Source organism: Triturus cristatus, chromosome 1_2 (genome assembly GCF_964204655.1).
Source record: "Triturus cristatus chromosome 1_2, aTriCri1.1, whole genome shotgun sequence".
Taxonomy (NCBI): Eukaryota; Metazoa; Chordata; class Amphibia; order Caudata; family Salamandridae; genus Triturus; species Triturus cristatus.
In genome coordinates, this window is record NC_140580.1 from 544,822,582 (window position 1) to 544,846,750 (window position 24,169).

The window sequence follows — 24,169 nt, forward strand, 5'->3', positions numbered from 1 at the left end:
TCTGACATCTAGGACTTAAATTGCATCTAGAGGCTGCATAAAACAAAGCCTCTAAACCAAGTACCTTATTTATATACTGTCCCAGTACAGGCAATAAAAGTGTCAGAACTACATATTGTCTACAATGAGGCAAGATATGCTTAGCAGTAGAATGTAATAATGCACAGCAGTTCCCTTTTTCCATGTTGAGCCATCCTGACTTGAGCACAGCCCTAATGAGCCTAATTTTTCAAGGGTGCATTCTGACTATTGGACTGCCACTTACTGTATGTAAATGCTCACCTCCATACTATCACAAAGACTATTAAATGCAGGAGATGGTTTCCAGACACTTTAGCACTGAGAATGATGGGATGTTAGCTATCAGCTGAGAATAATGGGATGTTAGCATCTTATTACATTGCAATATGCACATTTCACAGTTGTCAGCTGCATACTTGTTTAAGCAGTGTTTAGATTTGTGATACTCCATTGTACCACAGGTTCTTTAATGTTGTTATAAGCCTTTGAGCTTCTTGTTGCTTGGAATTCTAGTTTAGTAAAGACGACTTAGTTATCTAGCCCTCTAGGCCACAGTTACCTGAGCAGGCCTTCTTCCTCTCCTCACACCTTGCGCAGCCTCTTAAGTTTGCTGAATGAACCCCAAGGTAGCTACCTCCATTTTGTATCCCTACCTTAATTATGTAGGCTTCTGGGATAAGATAACATTCTCTTTGAGTAAGGTTTTTGTTTGTTGCATCTACGTTCTGATTGGCTCCCAGGGCATGGGTTTCCGTTGGACCTAGAGCGCTTAAGGTTTGAGCTCTGATTGGTTGCTAGGGCTTTGGTTGCTACGGCTAGGGTTCGGATTGGCTGCTAGGGCTTGGATTCTGATTGGTTCCTAGGGCTAGGTTTCCCATTGACCCAAGGTCACCTGCTCTCTAGCGCTATTTAACCCTAGGGCTCAGGAGGTCTAGCCCTACGGGACCTATTAAGAGTGTTGCCTGGTAGGTCCAGAAACTGTATCTCAGCCATTAGAATTTCTGGTAAGCATTCACTACTTACAACATCCTTAACAACCAATAATGGCAAACACCCAACCTTTTTTACAATACACCAACATTTACAAACTCTAAACAAATGTAACTACTAAAGAATCTCTCCAATAACATTCTAACTTGCCCAAACATAATCAATGTACCAATTCATTAACCATAACCCAAAAAACCTACATGCACAATGTCACTTGCCAGAGGGCACAAAAAATAAATGATCAAAAGGCTCCCTGACAAACCTTCCCAACAACCCCCACACGCTATACAATTCAGCATTCAACACAGAGGTTACATCACCATCCACCACAAAAAAGCCCACACACATCTTACTGTGTACATTTCTCTTACCAAACACCCTCCCTTCCACCACAACAGCAACAAAAAAAATTCACATCCAACCCCAGCAACATCAAAATACCCTATCCACCTCCAGCTTTATTATAGGACATGAAGAATAAAAAAAACAAGCTAAAATGCCCACTATTTAAAAAAACAATATCCTTTAACAAAAATCTCTAAAATCTTTTACCTACTCTCAAACGCTGGAACTCACGTTCATTACAGAAGCATGGCTCAAAGAAAATTCTGCACCCTCATGCCACAAATCCCTCCCTCCTGATTTTCACATCATTAACACAAATCGCATTGGCAAACTTGGTGGAGGCCTAGCTGTCATCCATAAACACAGTTAACAATCATTGAGAATCTCACCATGGGTGGCTGTGAATCCTTTATTATAGGATGTCACCGAACTTCAGCTATGACCTATTTCTTCCTCTTAGTATATAGACCACCACACAGCAATGTCAACTTTAAAAATATCCTGTTTGATACAGTAACCAACACCCATCTGGACTTCCAAACCTATACGTTCTAGGAGACTTCAACATATGGTTTGACAAGAAGAATGTAACAACAACCACAGCTATCATAAACAACCTTTAAGCCTTCAGGCTACCACAATGTTTTTTCTGGCCCAACTCCCTTCGTAGGTCACACTCTAGATGTCATATTGCACCCCTAGGACAAGCCACAGTAAAAGACCACTACCCCGTAAGCTGGACCCACCACAGCATCATCATCTTCAAGATCCACACACCTATCAAGAACACTTCATAGACAACAAAAGTCACCAACATCAAACGCTCATATTGACAGTGGCGAAAAATAGACATACAGCAACTCAACACCCACCTTGGAAAAAATCACAATAAACAAGCGGCCGAAAGAGAGACCTTCTACAACTGGATCTTCACTGCACTGGACAAACAGATACTAACAAAAACCTCACCCAGAGTTAACCACAAAAACTAAACAACACTGATTAATGACATTATCTAAAGAATAAACACACAACTCAACATACTACAACACAAATGGAGAAAATCAGGAGATGAAACCGTCAAAATCACTCTACAGCACTATAACAGAGCCTACAAAATCAGAAAAACACACCACTACTCGCGCATAACTGAAGCAGACTGCCCCTCCAAAGATCTCCCTAAGATTCTGAGAGACTTCTGCAATCCTGAGTGCCTAAACACAAACACCACAATCGTGAGATTTCTGTGTTTAAATCTCCAGTTAATTGATATAAAAAATATACAGAGATTAAAAATTACCTAAAGGGAAAACGGACAGCACCACAATGCGTGACCTAACCACCAAAGAAAGAGATACCAATAACCATTTATCAATGCATACCTTCAAAACCCTCTCACAAGAAGACTTCCACGACATTCATTTCAGCCATACCTTCAGAATCACAATCCGATCCAGCGCCACCAAGAATCTTTAAAGCTATCCTTCACTCACCCTGTGTAGGAGAGGTTGCCAGATGCCTGCTCAACAGTTCCCTAGAACAAGGTTCGTTCCCACCTGAACTCAAACAATCCTACATAAGACCTCTCCTCAAAAAGGAAAACCTTGACTCATCTGATCCAGCATACTACAGCCCCATATCTAATGGACCGTTCTTAGGAAATATTTTTGAGAGTGCAATCTTTACTCAACTCTCTATTGTGATGTAACGTTATGGCTTACTCTCAGATCAACAGTCCAGTTTCAGACCAAGCAGAGGCACAGAGTCAGACATCATATCCAACTGGGATGATCTGAAAAACTCGCAGTGGACAAAAATCGAGTCGCTGCCTTACTACGTTTGGATTTATCAGCTGCATTTGACATTGTCCACTGCCAAGCAAAGACTTCATATTATCGGAATCTTTGAAAATGCTTTCTGAATGGATTGCTTAATCTCTCACAGGCAGACAAAGTGTAGTCTACCTACCCCCTTTCATATCATCCCCTCACACAAAACACTTTGGCGTTTCTCAACGGTCCATCAATACCCCTCTTTTATTCAGCATCTACCTAACCCCCCTCACCAAATCTGATTAAATCACAAACTATGCAGATGGTGCCCAAATGATGTTAAAGGTGGATAACCCTGGAGACTTCTATAATTCAAAACTTCATGACTGCCTTTGTGTCATAAACACATGGCTGATGAATAACCATCTAAATCTCAATACCAAGATAAAGATTATGACATGCAAACATTGGGGGGAAACTGCCAGCCTACCGCCATGTGGCATAAGGAATTTGAAGCAATCCGACAACATCAAGAGAGACCTAGCAGTGACCATGGATTCAGGCTTATCCTTGATTCCTCATACTAACAATGTCACAAAGAGTGTCTTATACACAATTAAAACCTTATGTTGCGTCTTCCCATGCCTTGCATAAAAACAAACTGTAAGCCATCTTCATGCTCGTAATCTTCGAGCTTGTCTATGCCAACAGCCTATACCTCTATGCGCCCGCATTCATTATACCAAAATGCAACTCCTTTAAAATGCTGCCGCAAAGATTCTTCTTTGCCTTCACCCAAGAGAACGCACAACTCCAGTCTTGCAATGGCTCTACTGGCTACCTATAGCTAGAATGGTAGGGTCCAAGGCACTCTGCATTGTCGACGGAACCTCCTAAGGAAAAGGACTGCTATACCTACAAGTTAAATTCAAGCAATCCAAACAGAACGCTGCACTCCAGGCTTGGACCACTTATCATACCTTCTTAGCATAAGAAATCCTAGGAGGCACTGCTTTCTCATTTCAAGCTGCCAAACCCTGGAACTGACTACCAGTCGTAATTACAAGCAGCCAGTAGACTGTAGACTTCAGAAGACAGTTGAAAATGTGGCTATTTATTAGATAACTTCACCACCTGGATCCAGGCAACAGAGCCCAGATAACAGTCACACACTCAAGGGGAATCCTCAGCTTAAAACCCACCAATTTCAAACAACTCAACCAGCAACTTGCTTTCATTGTGCAGGTAAGGATCAAATGGTTCTCTGTGGCATTATATAGGTATATACTTGCATATATAACCGTTATGGCCCTCAATAATATTAAAGCCATAATATTTAGCGGTCAGCACTAAATTGTAACTTATGCCTAATATATTTATGAGACCGACCTGCTAGGGGGATTGTCCATCACCAGCTCTGTAGAGCAAAAAAAACAAACTTCACTAAATGAACATCTCAAATCGACACTCGGAGATGATAATAAAAATGTCCTTCCTACAGCTCTCTCTGCTTCGTTCTTACCCAGTCATGCCAGTTCAGGACTAAAACTACCCACAAAGTGGACAACCCAGTGCAGTAACCATCTAAATAGACTATATCATATATAATACCATAAGGAGGCCTGCACAGCTGTTTAAAGCTAACAGCATACTAAAAACCATAAAACTGTGCATCTGTCTCTTACACTTCATCATACAACACACTGCTACGCGCTGGGTCCCATAACTTGATAACCGCACCTCGGTCATCATGCATGACATGGAAACACTTACCACATAGGATCATAGCAATAACATATTTCCTACCACACACCCTACATGGTGTAGCATGCTACTTGTGTAGGCAGGCACTTCAGCACTCAACATAGAGGAAGTAAGCGCTAAATAAATGCTGCAACCCAAAACAACTGCTCCACTCCAGTCTCATCTTTCGTATCCCACCACACTTCATACGTGGCCATACACATGCTGACTTCAACCCTCTGATCCCCCTAGTGTCTGATGTGTTTATGGTAACACACAGCGAGGTTGACTCTTGTTAATGTTGTGTTTCTGGTGTGTGACAGTAGACATTATCAAACGTTTTTACTTACCATTATATCACAAAACGTTGGGAAAGGGAACTTACGAAATACTGACTTTATTTTTTAGAGAAGCATTTCAGTGCCTTTCTGCGATCACCTGTATCACATGATGTTCTCTTAAGCCGCATGGCCACCCTAATCTTGTTATTGAGGCAATCTCTACCACTGATGGGCAGTCATGATGCATTCCCTTGTCAAGGCGATGATTCAAATAGTCCTGCTAAGTTTATTTGTTAACAGTTCCTTTACCGGACTCTCAAATTAAATTCTTTTGATTTGCTTGTTGGTGCCTCACAGCGTAAAACCAGGTTTACATTTCTTTCTCTTTGATTTAACTTGACACATCAGTGAGTAATGGTGTGTGTGTGTGTGTGTGTTTAATTTAAACTTGTTGAAAATTGAAGCCCAAGCCCCGTCTGAGAAAGACGTATGTCGTTATAACAATGGTACACTCTGTGCTCATTATAGCAACATATTGTAAAAACGTGGACATTTGAATAATTTGTGACATCTGGTTGGTACTGTGTATTCATTCTAGCTTTGTTTTTCTTTGGTTTCCCTAGCTGAAGTGGATGAAGAGATGGCAGACCTCATGCAAGAAGTAGGCATTCGCAGTGTAAGTTCTTTTTTTTTTTTTTTTTTTTTTTTTTTTTAACCTGCCCTTGTTTTTTTGTCTCAGGCACAGGTAGTGCAAGTAAGTGTCTGTTGTCACCGAGTGTCAACAGGGCTTTGTGCCCACCTAGGACTTAATGGAACGGGTTTGCATTATCTAATTTGACCACTAAGTGCATCATATAAAGTGCTGAGTGGAAACAGTAGGCAAAGTGGGCTTGCGCACTTAAGTAATGCAGTTTGAAATTAGGAGTTTCAAATTTGCCCTTATTAAATGGCAGTGTCCGTGTTGCCCATCTGAGCCTAGGGTGCTTACCAGCCCACGCTTTTTTGGCCTACAAAGACCTAGTCTGATCAATAGGGATGTTTACGATGTAAGATTGTGGAAGCAAAATGGTACCCCAAAATTGGGACTTCCCAAAATGTACCTCATTCGCTCCTCTCACTATTACTCCATTTCATGAGGCAAAGTGTCCCGCATTAAGGCACCTCCAACAGAATCAGAATCCTTCAAAATGCAATTCATTAAAGTGATTGAATTCAAAGAGCCCAGTCAATAACTGAGTTCTAGATCAATGAAATGTTAAAGGTTTTTTTTACAAAAATTCAAAATAAGTGGCAGAGCCAATGCCATGAAGGCTGTCAGATGCAGAGTTGTACAGATTATGCAAAAGTCAGAAAATATTATACATCTCAGTGAACAGCAAAATTGGAGAAACTGGCCGCATCCCTAGCAGCATCAAGGAAAGCTCCTAATACTCTTTCTCACCTGCTAAATCAAGGGTTTTTATACACCATTCTGGCATAGAAAATCAGACTTCTTGTACATTCATAGTGTTGTGAGCAAACGTATAATTTCTTCAGCAAATCATAACATGACAAAATAAACGTAGCTTTGCCTTAGCACCTAAGCCCTAGCCTGTTTTCTGATTAATTATTCAGCACCCTCTACTATGCTAATGACATCCAGAAATGTTCAAATAAATACGAAATAGTGACAAAACTTTTTTTGTATGAATAAATCCAGTGAAGAAACAGAAGATGTAATTACATGTAACAATTTTACATCTGAATTGTGGAAGGCTCATTGTGAGCAGAGCTTCATGAAGTCTCGCATTATTAGATTGAGACTCATTTGAAGTTCCCTCACATAGAGAGACCTATCATAAGCGTAGAGGGAGATTAGAAGTCTCCAGCTTGTATACTTGAGTGCTTAATCTGAATTGTTGTCATGGCTTAGCGGCCAGGGGTTCAAAGGGGTTCAAGGGCTGTCGCAGACAATTTAACCGACAGGGGACTACCCTGCCTCATTCTATGATAGATCTCTACTTAAGAGATATCTTAATAACTCTAATGGGAGTTATTGGACTAGAGTACAATAACCTGATCCAGATAACAAAGTTCAGCAATGTGAAGATCGATAATAAATATTTCCATTTAAGTGAGTGAATGATTTAAGTGTGTTGAAACTCCGCTACCACACCCAGATGTGGCTCTAAACAGTGAATGGGGAGGGTGAGTAGACTGCAAAGATTGTGCACAGTTCACCTACCTGGAATGAACCAAGCCTGATCGGGTCAGACCATATCCCAAAGTAGGGTAATTGGGTGGTTCTCAATGAGTTTTCAAGAATTTTGGTGTCACAAATTATGAGCGATTGTGGACTAGAAGGCTCACATTTCTCTACAGTTTTTCCAGGTTTCATTTGAGGCCTGTTTTTATCAAGAAAATGTAGCAAACAATCCCACATTTATTCAGGTTCTAGTGTAGCATTCATCGTTGAAAGTCAGATACTGTAACTAAATTATGAGTAAACCTACCTGGTTCTGTCCGAGAAGGGAAGGCTAGCTGTTTTACACCAGACTGGTTCATACTTTGCTCTCCCATCAGTATATGTGTTTCTTGGTATTAAGCTCTAGGCTCTTCTTTAGCAGCAAAAGGATGCTATCTATCTGTATGGGGAGTCTTCTAGAAATGCACATTGAGATGGAATGCTTTCCATTCACTTAGTGCCAGCATATTGATGCAATTTAAATCGACACCAGATATATCGAGACATAGTTCCTTGTCTGATGCAAAATGATACTGCTCTCCTGTGAAATCTGCGTTCTCATATGGTGCTGTCTTCTTCTCTAATATGCAGTAATACAGGTGGTTCTGTCAGATAGTTGATTTCTCTCACACTGATGGGATGCTTTCTGATTTTTGACTGAGTAATCTGAAGAATATGTGCAAGTGTGGATGTCTGCTCTAAGATCAATTCCTTTTGCTGCAGAAAAAATCTCAAAAAAGAAGGTTCAAGGAAGATGAGGACAATGAAGGAATAGACTCAATGTCGCAATACAAAGGTACATTTATTTTGTTGCTTCTTTTCAAAATCTTTCTAAAACTGTAAACAGTAATGATACTCATTTATTTTTCCTAACATTAAAAAATCCAATGCCTGCCGTTAACTAGCACTTGTGTAATCCTAATCCATAATCAAAATATATTTGTCATTTTCAGTTTATTATTCCTGCCGACCACATGATTTTGAGTTTGCAGTCTTTTGGAGTCTAGGCGTTTAAAAGTGTTGTCCGTTTTGCCTCAAACAGAAAAACAAATCTGCCGAAAATGAATTGTATCTGCCATGTCTCAGGGCAGGACTGGGGAACCGCAAGCATGCCTGGCAAAAATGCTCAAACCAGCCATGATCCCTTTGTCTCCATGTTGCTTTACATCCATCCATTCCCTCTCTACATCCTTTATTCTCTCTTATCGCTTTCTCTCTGCCTTCCTCTCTTGAAGCCTTCTTGTGCCTGCTGCAATTAAACTTGGGGAGCTGAAGAAAGTAAGAGGCAGCATTATCAGCACTGGGCTTTCAAAATCGGCCTCCAAGGGCTCAAAACCAAATGGGAAATGCCTGTGGAATTAAAGGCCTTTCCAGCCCTTCTAGGTCCTACCAGTATCGTTGCTTACTTTACAATAGAGTAAGCTACAGCTAATCTCACTTAAAAAGAAGCACATCCACTAATACATTTGTTATTTTGTTCTTCACTATTCTGAATTATCCGTCTCATGTACCCAGTCTAAAATATCTTAAGACACCAAACCAATGCCACCTTCATCATTCGCCCACCCAAAGTTTCTCTTCTTGGTGACCCACATAATGTACAGTATTAAACTGTTTTCAATTTTCTGCCGACTTTGCATTTACCCAACTTTCAAGAAGTTCCGGTTTTCTACGATGGGCTAATTTTGGTTCATGTTCCACGTGATGCCTTGGATTTTGCTTTATTGCTTGTCTAGTCTACATATTTCTTACAGATAGGCCTATACATGTTGTGCATTCTTGACCTGTTCATCCATTAAATCAGTTGTTCCATCCAACCAGAAGGTTGGCAGTGTTGTTAGATTTTAAAACTACAATGTCACAGACCAAAGTGTTCACTGGCAACCTTCTTTAATGCACAATTCCATTTCTACTGATGTTTTGCCTTATCGTATGCTGCTTTTTTGGGAATAAACATCAGACATCATTGAGCATTTCTGCATGTACAGTGGAGCTTTATGTATGCCTGGCAGAAGGATCCTGCCCCCTGGGTCTGGAAAGCAACTGAGTGGTACCCCACCCTTTCCACAACACTCGCCCAGGCACAATTGCAGAGGGCAACATCCCTTGGGTGACATTAGAGATGCATGCCTAAGGCACGGTATGGAGAGTGTCGGGGAGAAGCAGAGAGAGACCTGCTCAGACATAATTATTGATATGCATTTAGTGAACGCTCCGATTACATGTGATGACCTCAGACTAGTGAAAGTCATTCAAAGTGGGTGTGGCTTCCCTGTTGCCTGAGTTTGTATCCTTTAGCTGTGCTCTTCTATCACCTGAAAGTCATCCAGGAATGGGTGTGCATGCAGCAGCTCTTAGGAGCCATTGTCCGAATTCCACAAAGAGAACGGTTTATAGGATATTTTTGGCCCTAAGTAAATGATGGCAATACAGCAGATATCTGATATATGTTAGGACTATTCTGAAATGTTCAAGGTTGTCATGTTGGTGTCAATCTCCCGGCTCATCTGGATGTTAACTGTTTGAGCTGATTGAAACAGCAGAATATTTAGTTTTGCCTTTTGATCCTCTCTCTACATCATCAGCATCTTGGAGTTGTGGAGAACTTAACCAGTATGCTACTCCTACAAGTGTCTTCAATTTGACTCCAAAGACCTTCAAGAAGGCTCTTGCAGTAATAGTAGTCTCCCACAGGCAGTTTTGGAAAAAATGTTTAGCCCTTTATTAGGTTGCCAAAGTGTCCTTCAAATGTTCTGCGGTTCCGTTTTTTACCTCGATTACTGTGCAGTAAGTGTAAATGGTAGGTATCTGTTTTATAAGTTAAAAATAAAGTATGATCAACTCATGATGTATCAGTGTTCATCAGACTAATCGGTGTCAGTTTGAGTGCAGTTGTGCACTATACTTAACATACATGACATAGAAAGTTTCTTAATGTAGTTATAGGTTTTCCTCTGTGTGGTACCTTCTCCTCTGATACTTAATGAAATGTATAAAGTAAACATTGTACATTACAGATAGTTTACACCACCCACTGTTCTCTCGTACTGGCTTCTTCTAGGAGAACAGAAACCTCATACCTGGCTGGTAAATAAGAATTAAACTGTTTGCAGGCATTTCCGATAGAGTATGAATGGGAATGTCTGTGGAAAGAGTATCATTGTTGCAAAAGGTCTGCTTGTTTAAAGTGGGAGTAGTTCTGTTTATTTTCTTTGCTTTCTGGTTAGGGTTTGGTGCCCGATTCTCCTACATTTTTGTTGTGCTCTGCATTGGCGTCTGTTCCTGTTTTTCTCCACCTCATTAACGTGGGCCCTCAACGTTTTATCTATGTTTCACAGGCCTGGCCATATCTCTCCTCCAAAACTTACATTTTTAAAGCCTTATGACAGATGGTACAAGATGATGTTGGTTACGGATCCACATGACAACTGTGTTGTATCCTGGATTGGAGCACAACACTGCGGTCTCGGATTTTTGTGCCACCATGCCTGCATAGGCCATCAGGGAAGGGGTAGCCAAATTATGTCTGGTTAAGGCCTGCAGGTAAGCGCCTAATTGATCTATTTCAAACAAAGTAAAGAAAGAACCCTGCAAGGGAATGATCTCCAAAAGTAAGTGCCATACGAAAGGACAGTCCTCTTCTTTGAGGGAACTGTCCCACTCCAGGGGATGTACGAAGTCTAGATGTTTCCTAACATCAAACTCTTCCTCATCTTCAGAGCAGATTCTTATAAGAGCACAAATGAGACTGGAGTTTTCGGATACATTGGTCAACCCATAGCATGCTTGGGGCCTGCTAACTTGATATGTTGTAACTGTTCAGGACAGCTCCATCACCTTCTGGACCACCCCCAAGCAGGAATCTACTATGGGCTTAGCAACTCTGGTGGCTCTGAAGCTGGTACCTCCTTTCGCTGAGAAAGAAGTCACAGTCTGCAAGGTTACACTCTCACGTTCAGTCTGATCCTCCCTCTGAGCCAAGTTAGTTTTTACAACAAACCTCAACGATGCTCTATTGGTGATTTGCCTAAATGAACAACATTTTTGCTTCCAGTGCCCATGCAATGCCTGGTAACGATTATGGCCGTACACCGGTTGATGATTTAGGTGTAGCTAACCCCCCCCCCCCCCCCCCACCCCACACCACCACCACCAATTATTCTGGTGTGGGCACTTCACAGGAAGGGAACATCCCTTTCTCTTCTTGCCTACAGCTGAGGGGAAGTAATATTTTCCTATGATCTGCAACCCTCCCCATCATGGGGAATCTTTATTTCGAAATGCCTGAGGCCCGACTGGATCCTGTTATGGCTACTCATTTTTCTACAAGTTGTAAGGCGATCGACTGATCACTGGATCTTCCAGGAAATCATCAAGAGATATGCCCTAGCCTTCCTGCCACTTCCCTTTAGAGAACCCTCCTAACAGAATGTGCTTTCTGGCACACGCCTCAATATTGGAGGTGAATGTTCTTGCCATGTAGAACAAAGGGCCATACAGTTGGTGCCTCTAGAAAAAATTGAAGTGGAATTCTATTCTCTCTACTTCTGTGATCCATAAAAGAATGGAGCTGTGTCCCTTTCTGAATCTTCACTTTCTTTTCTTCTTTTTACTCTCGATAGGACAAGTTTATGATTCTGTCCCTGAAACAAGTACTACTAGTCCCTGATGTGTGAGACTGGTTGCTGTCATTTGCCTTTTGCTGGAAGACCCCGAGTCTGACCTGCATCCTGAAGTGCGTTGGATCAGTGGTTCTTAACCTATGGTCCGGGATGCCTTGGACCTTGTTGTTACTCAGCGAGAGTTGAACCCTGTTTTTGACAGGGTTACTATTTGAGCTTATTTACCTGGTTTGACATCTTACCCTTAAGTTAACTTCAGCGCAAAGGGTTGGAGAACTTCAGGCCCTATCTGTTCATCCACCCTTTACAGTTTTCAACCAAATAAGTTATTTCTTCACACTTACCATTCGTTCTTAGCCATAATATTTTCTGTTTTTAATGTAGATCGGTGTATTACTCTTCCATCTTTCTTCTCTCTTTCACATCCAACCACGTAGCTAGAAGAGCTTAATAGACTGGACCCTAGACAGGCAGTATTTTTCAACATAGACCACTCTCATCGGGACAAAGAGAATCCTCTCTTTGTGGGCTTTGCCAGAGGTAAGCATAACATAAAACTAACCAAATGCACGCTTTAATGCTGGCACATCCTCTTTCTCAAGATCTGCTGTGCTTTGGCCAAATAAAGCCTCACTAGAGAGCATTTGTGCCCACTCAATAGATTCATAGCTACTTCCAGGGCTCTCTCTTGATAGTTATCCTAGTTCCCGTCAACTGCCAGGCAGACTATATGGTCCTCTTTGCATTTTGCCTAGCATACCTACCCCACATCTCAGGTATACAATGATGGGTACTCTCCCTGAGTGCTGTTGCATCATTTCCATGGCTGATCTGGCAATGCTCCATCCCACCTCGCAGGAATATTGCCTTCTAACTAATAAAAATGGTAAGGAATCTGCATGAAGATTTAAGTACTGGAAGAAGTAGTTACTTTTCTTCTGTAATATTTCTGATGGATGCATATTCTGCGAATAGATTCCTTACTACTCCCACCCTCTCCTCCCCTAAGGAGTTAATGCAGAGACAAAAATTCAAAGGTGCTACATTTGTTGCTTCGATTACCCTCTGTTCATGTCCTTCTGCCTAGTTAGGGAGGGGGAAAAGTTCAGGAACTGATGCAGCGTTACAGTTACCAGGCATGCATAGATAGGACTTCCAATTGTTGAGAACTCTGGAAAAACGTGTTTTGGAAAATCATAGCTTTGGGTGTTTTCCAGGGTACCAGAAAGGAAGTAGCATATGTTTGACTCTTCTTAGCTTCCAAAGAAATGGGCCAAACAGGATTCGGTTTTCAGTCTCATTTCATTGAGCCCTCGTTGTCTGGTGAGCTCAGGATTTTGATGGGAGATAGCATTTTGAATTCTTTGGTCTCTGCCATGAAGTTATCTGGCGAGACACCCTGAAGTAGACAGAGTCCACTTTTGACTCACTGACCTAGGCGTTCTATTGCGACACATCTGGTTACTGGTTGAATAATACTTAGGTTTTTCTCTCTGAGGAAATCTAACCGTCATCGCGCAGACATATTGCCCAACTTAAAGGCAGGCTAAGTCTAGCTCTTGCTCAGTCTGACCAGGGCCCTTTGATTATTCTTTGGCACGATCACTACTGCACTACTGGTCTCTGCTTCCAGAACACTTTTTCTTAATTTGCGGTTTCTATGGGCAAGTTTCTTAAAACGAACCGTTGAGTTGCATTGTTTTTATAGATCAGGGAGGGGGGGGGTGTTATTCTGTAGTCATTTCCATACTCATTTTTCCTATTGTCTGCAAATGAACCCATCTGAAATTGTTTGCTCATAAGTTAGTAAGTTTGAAACACACTAAGTGTGAACACAGTGAAAACTCTGAATTAGTTACATCCCTGTTGAAAATCTCTGAAGAGAGTTTTCAAATACAAAAAATATCCACTTTTTAACTCCAAACGACATGCAGATGAAGTCATTAAATGTGGTCTTCGGCCTTAAACTAAAAGCTAAAGGAGTGCAGGAAAGAATGCTTCAGTTAGTTTGGCTGCCATTGTTCTGCAGCATGAAGTCACTGATGCCTGCCAATGACATTATATGAGATTTATAGATAAGAAGAGCATAGCATTTCTCCCTTGTGGGAATTCAATAGTTGATCTGTCATTGGCGGTAAACCTAATAGGTTGAGATTAGGCTATACGAAGCGTTTGCCCTCCATAGAAACCTAACGTAGTGTCATAAAATATGAATATTGAATTATAACTATTTTAAATTTATTCTTACTCACCCTTTCACTTTCTTTTCATCTCTTAGCGGGTGGATCCGGTATTCACAGACCACTTACCAAAAAAGCAGGATTTGGCATGGAATATAAATCCAAGGTACAGTATTCTATGTATTTAACATGTGACATTTAGTATAAAACAGTCAGTACGTACTGCCTATTATCATCCTTGTCCACAACCTCAAATCAACACTTGATTTTTTATTCTGGAAATATTCCTAAATTTTTCCAAACCCATCTTCAACACACACATGACAAGAGGTAGGCGAGCATATGCCAGTGAAAAACTTGTAACTTTCATGCAGCTTTCCATGTGGCCTTTCCTCTGAGCTAGTTCAGGTGAAAGTAGGTCCTCTAAGAAGGAAATTACACAGCTCAAAAGCAAATTCAATCATCCTAGTACTACGTAGATGGCCCTATACCTACAAATTGATGCTAGCTCTTGAATTGTTCACACTTCAAGCGAATGCCCCATATTGGTCATTTGGCCATAGATATATTTTTCTAAAACTCCATTGCTTATCATCCTTCCCCCAGGGTTCTTAAGTCTTAAATTTGATTCACTCTTGGCATCTGTTGATCCTGAAGTGGAAAAGAACATAACCAACCACCTTTGAAGGGCTCCCTCGACATCCACTGTAAAATTTGAATCCAAACATGGGGGACTGGGTTAGGTTCTTCAAAACATATTGCTTCCCTTCAGTGTCTCCTTTGGTACAGGAGCCTCACTCAGTCCAAGCCATCCCTTCACTCCATTGAATGAAAAACAGAAGCAACAGAAGATGCAACATATTCAGAGCCTCTGTGTTGCCAGTGCACTTTTCAGAACTAAGATCTCATTACCCTTGTCCGGTCCACCCCAACCCTTTAACGTTCTATCTGGCGATGCCTTTGAACGGGGTATAGATATTCATTTTGTAAAAGCAAGTTAATTTTTTCACATCCACAGGAAAGCCTCAATCTGGAATTTTTGGCTGAGTGAAAGAGCATATCTCCAGAACATTCTTTCATTTCTAATGAAACACCAATGAAGAAATCCATTTTTGCATTTGAAAAACCTTCCAGGTGAGCCTGGGCCCATTGTCTCTGCTTCACAGAGGAAACATCATTGCCCAACATAGTCAACTGAATTGGTGACAGATGAGCAGTCCGAAGATCGGGCTGCTTAAAGCAAAACATAGTATTAAGCTGTCAGCCAATACCTGGGCCAGACGGAGTGCAGGTTATTGCAAGCTATTCTTTTTAGATATACAACATTGACTAATAGAACTTCTCTATATTCAAATGCAAGATCACAAAACTCATAGACTACACAAATGGCTCGCCGCTATCCCTGCCAAGCAATCACACCCAAATGTACACACCCTCCATTCTTGCCTTCAAAGACCCCTCAAGACCTTTCTTCTCTTTCACAGCCTAGTGCTATGTAGGTTTCATTTAACCATGTTTCCTGAAGCCCATCACACGGAAGGATATCGGACCCCTACTCTGCAACATCACTTCACTCAGCCTGGGCATCTTCTTCATCTCGCTCATAGTGGGGAGAGTATTTTCTCCAACTCTTTCCACTGTAGGGGCCAATCTTGGTGCAGTTCTCACGAAGTCTGTCCTCTTATCGCTCTTCCTTTCCTCGATAAAATCATTATGAAAGCCATTGCCTGACAACTTTGAGATCAAGATTAATGCCCTCCTAAGGACGTAGCACAGTCAAGTTTCAGTCCACAGTGAAGTACATAGATAGCAGCTGCCCTCATAGTGGACCACACTGTTCAGATCAGGACAGCGAAATTTTCAACAGCTTTTGGCCCACTGTACCATAAAGCCCTGCTTTGACCCACTCATCTCTCATATATATTTCTGTGACTTAATTATGTAGCAGTTCCACTTTTACTTTACTATCCGGTTCTAGTTTGTCCAGTTGAACCCGTCGATTCGCGTAAAACCCAGTGACATGGCAAATTCCAAGGCTCCATTCAGTCACAAGTCACATTAAAACAGAGAACAGTTTGGAATGCTAGAAGAATTGATAGCAAATGAAGCTGCATCAATACACTGGTCGCATCCAGCTCTACCTGAAGGTTTCATCATACAGAAACACTGACCAGCAGGAGGACTGACTTCACCATCCAAGCCTGCATTTTCAAAGCCTGAAGTTCAAACTTTTGACTGCGTTTGTCCTGATTTTGAATGAAAAACGACATCTGGGAGAGTGGCTCTCAGAAATGACTCGTCGGCATCACTCCTCAACTCTTATAGCAGAAAATTCCAGTTCCTTTTGTTTAAACCTGAATCTCCCTCAGCTTCAAGACTCTCAATGCCAAAATATCCATATAGAATCCCACCAGTTATTCCTATGATAATGGTTTATATTAACTATTCAAGTGAGATTAAGGAATATCCTGAACCTAATTTCAGAGCTACCATTCAACACCTGCTCCTTTCTTAACTGGCCTGATATCTTATTTGTACCAGTTGAACACTTGAATCCCCTGAGAAGTGTTCCAGGTACAGCCCCTTAGCTCATCTAGGGCTTGATTAAACAGACAGGATGACACCTATGCCGCAAGAATTTATATGGCTCTCTTTACCTATCTGCTTGACTATCCTTTTCCAGGCTTACCAGCCTTTAATCTTGTACACATAGTTTTACCTCGCAAGCAAACTTGATATCTGAGAGGGCTAAAGAAACACATTCAGCTATGACAATCAGCTCTGACATTCCCAGGTTTGAAATCGGGAAGCCCAAAAACGAGAACAGAACAATAAAGTGTAAGCGACCTAAGGTACCCAAGATCTGGAATTACATCCCAACAAATTTGTCAGGCTTCTTCACTTCTCTACATCTGAAAACAGTAGAACTCCTAGCTCAAAGGGGAATGCTCACAAGTTACTCCTGCCCAACTCTCCAGCACCTGCAAATTAGCGACTTCTCTCCCTTCTTATACAAAACTAATTTGCTTTATGGCAATGCTTTCCCTATCATGCCCTTGGAGAGATGAAAGAGGTAGTTAAACAGCAGCTCATAAATTGTCAGAATGCCAGGACTTTAGCTCTATCCATAAGATGGCATACTTGTGGCTGTGCATTTTCTATGTACAAAAATGTCTAGTACAATATGTTCATGCAAATTTTCACGTTCTACAGAAGATACCATTTAGCAGCGAGTATGAACAATGGTGTGTGTCCTTACTTGCCATTTCTACTTCTTCCACATGCCCCTTTGGGTTTCATACAGCTCAGTCATTTAATTATTGTGAAGTGAGGGTGGCAACTGATGCCAAGTAGGCATTGTCCAGCCATCCAGTTTTGTAGCAAAACTAGGACTTCCCCATCCCTCACGCACCACCATCCAGGCCACTGTCTCAAATGATTATTTAGTGTCTTAAAAGGGAAATGCTATCTTTCCCCAATTATCAGGTAGGAAAAGTCACCAAAGTGGTTGAAAGGTCTGCAACTTCCATTATCCAATAGGCACCTATAATACAGGACTAGTGGGCTCTGAAGCTCATTGAAAAGAGTTATCCCTGCAACCCGCCTCCTGCTCCATCTCCCTTAGCTTGCACCTAGAGCTTCAGAAACGCCTTTGATTCCGAAAGTTCAAGTTTTTCTATTTTACCTTGGCAAACCATACCAATTCATAGATTTTTACAATTTGAATTGGTCCTTACCTAACTCCTAATAACCCGAAACATCCCACATTTTTCATTCAGCTCGGTAGCAGTGGGTGTTGAGTATGGGGCATTGTGATGGATGCAGAATTGCATGAGAAGGCCCATTGGACCTAATACTTGTAGACCCATGCATGCATTTTTTTCTGATTGCATTATAGATGTGGTTATTAAAACGTAATATACAAAAATATGTCTAGTAAGTGGTGCTGGTTCACTCTTTGGAAATAAGAAATAGAATAAGAGTTAAGGAATGTAAGCAATGACAAAGATAACTTTTCTGAATTAAACAACTTTTACTCATAATGTTGTAGAAGGAGAAACCACGCTTTTGAAAAAATTTGAATTGAACTGTTTTCCTTGTCCATCTATTTACAGAAAGCAAAAGGTGATGTGAAGCAAAGGGGGAGGCACGATCCATATGCATATGTTCCATTGAATAAGGCCAATCTTAACCGAAGGTACTTTTTTTTTTTTAATTCATGAGTAATGTTGTATACTTGAATTACAGACTCCAGTTCAGCATTCATTAATTCTCCTGTTATACCAACATTATTTGCTTTTAATATGAGAGGTCTAACCAGTAACATGTTTGTTATAGTCTTTGTGAGGAAGTGTGTTCTGACCTCGTTAATTCCCTCCCATCCCCCACACCCATTAGCTTTTTTTATTTTGGCCTGTCTGTTTTTAAAATCTCTGCCGTGAGTGTCTCTTAATTGAGTCTTACTCATTGTAAGCTTCTTGCAAAATGGTATTGAGTCGTAACGGATATGCCTGCCTTTCAAAGTAAGGCCCACTGTTTTGTAGCTAGGCTAAGAGGCTTTTTGCTGGTTATATATAAACGCGTGCATAGGTCTGTACACAAAAGTGCCACCTAAGCAAATAGGACTACTGTGTAATCAGTCAGTATATTTCTAGAGATCTGCTTGTCATCCGTAAGGGTATGCAGGCGTAACCCAGCCCAGTATCTGCACACAGGAAACTTGTCACAGATGGGACTTTGAATAAATTGTTTCGATGGATACTTCTAACTGCAGATTTGTCACATTTAGAATATCTCCTGCTGCCAAACTGAATCCAGGGTATTTCCTTAGCAATGCTCCCATGTGGTGGCAGGTGGCGTTGTGTGGCTTCACATAGGCTTCCAATTGTCTCATACATGATGGAACAGACTCACAGAAAAGCTCCACCCTAGTGCGCTGACGCCTGTTTTTTATTCTATGCCTTCTGACATTGATCTGGAGCTCCTCTCCTGACTTTTGTTGTTCTTTTGTCAACTTCAAAATTTGCAATCCGTGTGCTACAGAGTAGTCTCCCCTCCCACCACTGCAGGCTTCAAACTATGCTAAAATAGCACACTGCAGATTTTGCTCCGGACCGATGTCTGATATGCCTTTTGGTCCCTTTGCTCCGGTAATGACTCTCTCAAGCGATTTGTTCCCCCTTATGCACTAAAGTTGACCTTGGATGCAAAGTTTTACTTCGCTGGACATAAGAGGTTGCAGTCGAAAGTCAGATCTTACTCGCGCTCCAAGTTACAGGTCTGGTATAGAGGCTGTTTCTGCTAAAAGTCTACTTCCTGCTTAAAGTCTTTGGGTAAGTCAGTCGAAGTCCAAATGAAAACATTAAAACACTAAGTGGAACTTGACCCAATCCCGCGACACTAACTCAAAATGTTGTCAAGATAAACATCACACTCCCTCAAAATCTCCATTTTTGGAATTGATTCTAACTTGTCCCCCAAGTTACTAGTGTCTTCGTCAACCCTGCATTAGATAGCGGCTGTCAAGAATGCCATGCTGCATATCTTTAGTGCGATTCTGGAGTTTGGGTGGTCTGTCCCTGCTGGAGCGTATGCAGGCTCGGAGGGGACCCTACTTTGTTTTCCACCGGCAGGTTCGCCCCCGGCAGAAGTTGGGCCCCTTGAATCCAAGGACCGATCGGGACTGGGCTGGTCGAGCCACCTCGGCCTTCACCAGCTGCACGGCTGACCTCCCCAGCGCTGCCGCAGGTACATCACTTACTCAGATATGGGGCTGTATGGGTGTCGTCTGACACCGATTCCTGCGCCTGCTAGGGGCAGACAACCCAGGTCTGAGCTTGTGCGTTATTCAAATGGGCTAGGACGTGGGGTTGACTGGGAGGGGCGACTAGACCCTGATGAATATCAGCCCCTAGACGTCACAGAGGACACCTGGTGTGAGAATCTGGCAGATGCCAGCAGACTGGATACCTCCTGGCTTGGTTTCTCCTGCCTCCGTGGCTACGGAGGAAGAAGCCTCATTTGCTATGGTGGTAAGGAGGACGGCTGAGGTCCTTGACCTTCAGCTTCCCACTGTGGTTGTCAAAAGGAATGTTTTGACTGAGGTGCTTCAGCCAGGAGTCACCACATCTGAACCACTTCTCCCGTTTAACAAAGCCCTGATTGATGTCCTACTCGGGACCTGATCCAAGCCCTTCACAGGAGCTCCTGTGACTTGATTGATTGCTTGCTCTCCCCGCCCCAGGGGAACCCAGTTTCCAAAAGATTCACCACACTCTGGAGAGCTTGGTGGTCCAAACCTCCACTTCCAAAGTAAATCCTGGCACATTCCCTACCACTCCCCCCGGGCAGGGAATCCAAGAGGCTGGATAACTTGGGGAAGAAGATGGTTAATCAATGTGCCAAAGTCACACCTGTTCCCTTCTCAGATGCTCCCTTTCATTGGAGCTGTTCTGGATGCTGGGCAGTGTCGGGCTCATCCTTCAGAGTGGCAAGTCCAGGATATTCAGGCTAGGATACAGATGCTGCATTTCAGCCTCTATCCTGGTTTTCGGTGAAACTAATTCTGAGGCTGTTGGACCTCCTGGCCTCCTGCATCCTGCTTGTGACACATGCCCGCTGGCGTTTGCAGCTCTGCAGAGGGACCTGTAGTTCCAGTGCACACAGCATCAGAGGAATCTCACCTACATGGTCCTGATCTTGGTGGGCACTGCAGAAGATCTGAAGTGGTGAATGACGAACTCAGATTGGCCCTTGCCCTTCCCCAACCAGATCTGACGGTAGTGACAAACACATCACTTCTGAGCTAGGATGGCCATCCGGAAGAGGTGGAGATCAGAAGACTCATCAACCTGTTGGAGCTCCGAGCGATCCGGTTGGCATTGAAAACCTTTTAAGCCTCTATCAAAGGAAGGCTAATTCAGGTATTCACGGACCACACCACTGCCATGTGTTACTGCAACAAACAAGATGTGGTGGGTTCGTGGGCCCTCTATCAAGAGGCCCGAATCTCTGTACATGGCTGGAATGTCAGGGCATTATCCTGGTTGTTCAACGTCTGGTGGCCTCCTAAACGCCAGAGCGGAAGAACACAGCCAAAGATGCCTAGCGGATAACAAGTGGCGTCACCAACTGGAGGTGGCGCAAGGTCTTTTTCAGCAGTGGAGAGCGCCTTGGTTAGATCTATTCGCCACTGCTGAGAATGTGCAATGTCAGCCTTTCTGCGTGCTGGAGATTCCAAGGTTAGTACAACAAACAATGGTCCTGACTCAATACTTCACAAATCAGCAGTGTGTCATCTCGTTAGTTCTTTGTTACATTTGGAGCTAAATTACATTTAGCATAGCTCAAGAAACTAAATTTAACACTTCACAATGAAGCGATACAACATCCACCATTTGATTGAGCGATATTTATTTATTTACAACAAATTTTGATTATATAAAAATTCGGCGCATGGTTGCTCCAGAGGGAACGTGCATAAGGTAAGGGTGCTGAGAAGTGAGTGTGTGAGGAGAGAATTTCCAAAGGGCAATAGAAGAATTGAGATAAGTAACAAAATAAACGGTTTACAATTCACCGTACAAGGTGTCCTGGTCACGTATCAATAAATATAGTCACAATTATCAGTACAGAATCCAATTCATATTTTAGCACGTTGGGTAAGGGACGTGTACCAGGCTCATTTGTGAGGGGGTGTCGACGTTTCGACCAGTCTTAGGGTACTCAGGTAATTTGATGCCTTGACCATGCGGGTCTTCTTCAGGACAACAAGGAAGAAGGGGCAACCTGACGGAGTCCTCAACTTGACTTAGGGGTCTAGAAAGGGAGGTGCAAGTTGAGGACTCCGTCAGGTTGCCCCTTCTTCCTTGTTGTCCTGAAGAAGACTTGCATGGTCAAGGCATCAAATTACCCAAAGTGCTAAAATATGAATTGGATTCTGTACTGATAATTGTGACTATATTTATTGATACGTGACCAGGACACCTTGTACGGTGAATTGTAAACCGTTTATTTTGTTACTTATCTCAATTCTTCTATTGCCCTTTGGAAATTCTCTCCTCACACACTCACTTCTCAGCACCCTTACCTTATGCACGTTCCCTCTGGAGCAACCATGCGCCGAATTTTTATATAATCAAAATTTGTTGTAAATAAATAAATATCGCTCAATCAAATGGTGGATGTTGTATCGCTTCATTGTGAAGTGTTAAATTTAGTTTCTTGAGCTATGCTAAATGTAATTTAGCTCCAAATGTAACAAAGAACTAACGAGATGACACACTGCTGATTTGTGAAGTATTGAGTCAGGACCATTGTTTGTTGTACTAATTCGATTCCCAGGTCCCTGCCTTTTTGGGACAACCCCATTTTTGGTAATGGAGTTTCCAAGGTGTCTCCCTCAGAGACACTTTTTGTCTCCAGTGACGCTCCGGCCTCGTGTATGACTTTCTGCCAATACCACTCCTGCCCAGGGTTCTCAAGAAGATCAGGAACGATTTGGCCCAAGTCATTTTGTGGCTCCGGACTGAACTCGGAGGGTCTGGTATCCCAAGCTGGCGAGCTCCCCCGATCAGGCTGCCTCTCTAGGAGGACCTCCTGTCGCAGCAGCAGGGGAGGGTTCTCTATCCAAACCTGCGAACATTCCACCTTCATACATTGAGATTGAGCAGTAACAGTTGACAGCTTTTGACCTTCCGCCCGATGTCTGCAATGTTATTTTGGCTGCCCGATGTCCCTCCACCAAGACTGTATACGTTGGTTGTTGGAAAAACAAAATTGTGACATGGTGTGCAGAAAGACTGGTTGAGCCCTTATCTGCACCCTGTTCCCAAGATATTTTGTTTATGCTTACCCGGGCACAGTGGGACTGTACACTGGGTACATTTAAAGGTTATTTATCAGCTTTCAGCCTTTCCGCGGCTGCAGATCAGCCCTCCCTCTTCGTCACCTATTGTAATTAAGATTCCTTACAGGTCTTCACTACTTTTCTTCCAGCTCCCCTTGCTATACCTTAATGGGACCTCACTTTGGTTCTTAGCTTTCTAATTTGCGCTCCCTTTGAGCTGCTTCATAACTGCCCTCTTGGGCTCCTCATCAACAAGACAGCCTTTCTGGTGGCACTTGCATCTGCCGGTGAGTCAGCGAACTGCAGGCTTTATTGTCTCCGCCTCTGTACATCTTTTACCCAGACAAACTAGTGATCCGGACTGGAGCTTCCTTCTTGCTGAAGGTAGTCACCCCATTCCTCGTAGGCCAGTCCATCACTCTGCCTTCCTTTTGCCCACCACCTCATCCCTCTAAAGAAGAGGAGAAACTCCACCGGCTAGACCCAAAAAGAGCGTTACCGTACCCTTTTTTTTCCAGAGTTTTATATAGCGCAAACTATACCCGAGATATCGGGTATCAGAGCGCTTTACATGAGCACCAGTTTCGTTACATGAGGACACATTCGGTTTTTTCGTGTTTTTTTGTTAGGCATAGGGAGATTAAGTGATTCGCCCAGAATCACAGGATGTTGAGCGTTGTTGCTGGGACTCGAACCCAGTACCCCAGCTTCGAGGTCGACAGCTCTTGCCGTAAGGCTACATCCTCTCCCCAACACACAACCATTCTGGGTGGATGATCAACTCTTCTCTGGGTCTGTTGGAGCCCAGACAGAAAAGGCCATGCAGAGATGAACCATCTTCTGATGGATGGTTCCCTGCATTAAGATCTGCTACACATTAGCCAAGAAGCAGCCCCGGAGGGCTTGCGTGTTCATTCCACCAGCGAAAAGGTTGTAACCACTGTGTTAGCATGCATAGTTCCAGGCCTGGGCATCTGTCAGGCTGCAGCGTGGGCTCTGCTGCCCACGTTAACCAAGCCCTACTGCCTGGAAAGTCTGATCCGTCAGGATAGGTACTTTCCCTGTTTAGTCCTGCAGGACTTTCTAGTCTAAATCTGGTTCGCAGACCCTCCCCCAGTGAGCTATTGCTTGTGTATCTATTCT

At 42.7% G+C, this 24,169-nt stretch overlaps 1 protein-coding gene across 1 annotated transcript in view; it reads left to right on the forward strand.

Annotated features, from left to right (window-relative positions):
* Positions 1–24,169, forward strand: part of RRP12 (ribosomal RNA processing 12 homolog) — a 362,034-nt gene that overhangs the window by 330,234 nt on the left and 7,631 nt on the right. The window contains exons 30-33 of the mRNA XM_085606394.1: positions 5,776–5,828; positions 8,100–8,172; positions 14,277–14,344; positions 18,294–18,376. Coding sequence (XP_085462520.1) covers positions 5,776–5,828; positions 8,100–8,172; positions 14,277–14,344; positions 18,294–18,376 — 277 coding nt within the window. The remainder of the gene's footprint in view (positions 1–5,775; positions 5,829–8,099; positions 8,173–14,276; positions 14,345–18,293; positions 18,377–24,169) is intronic.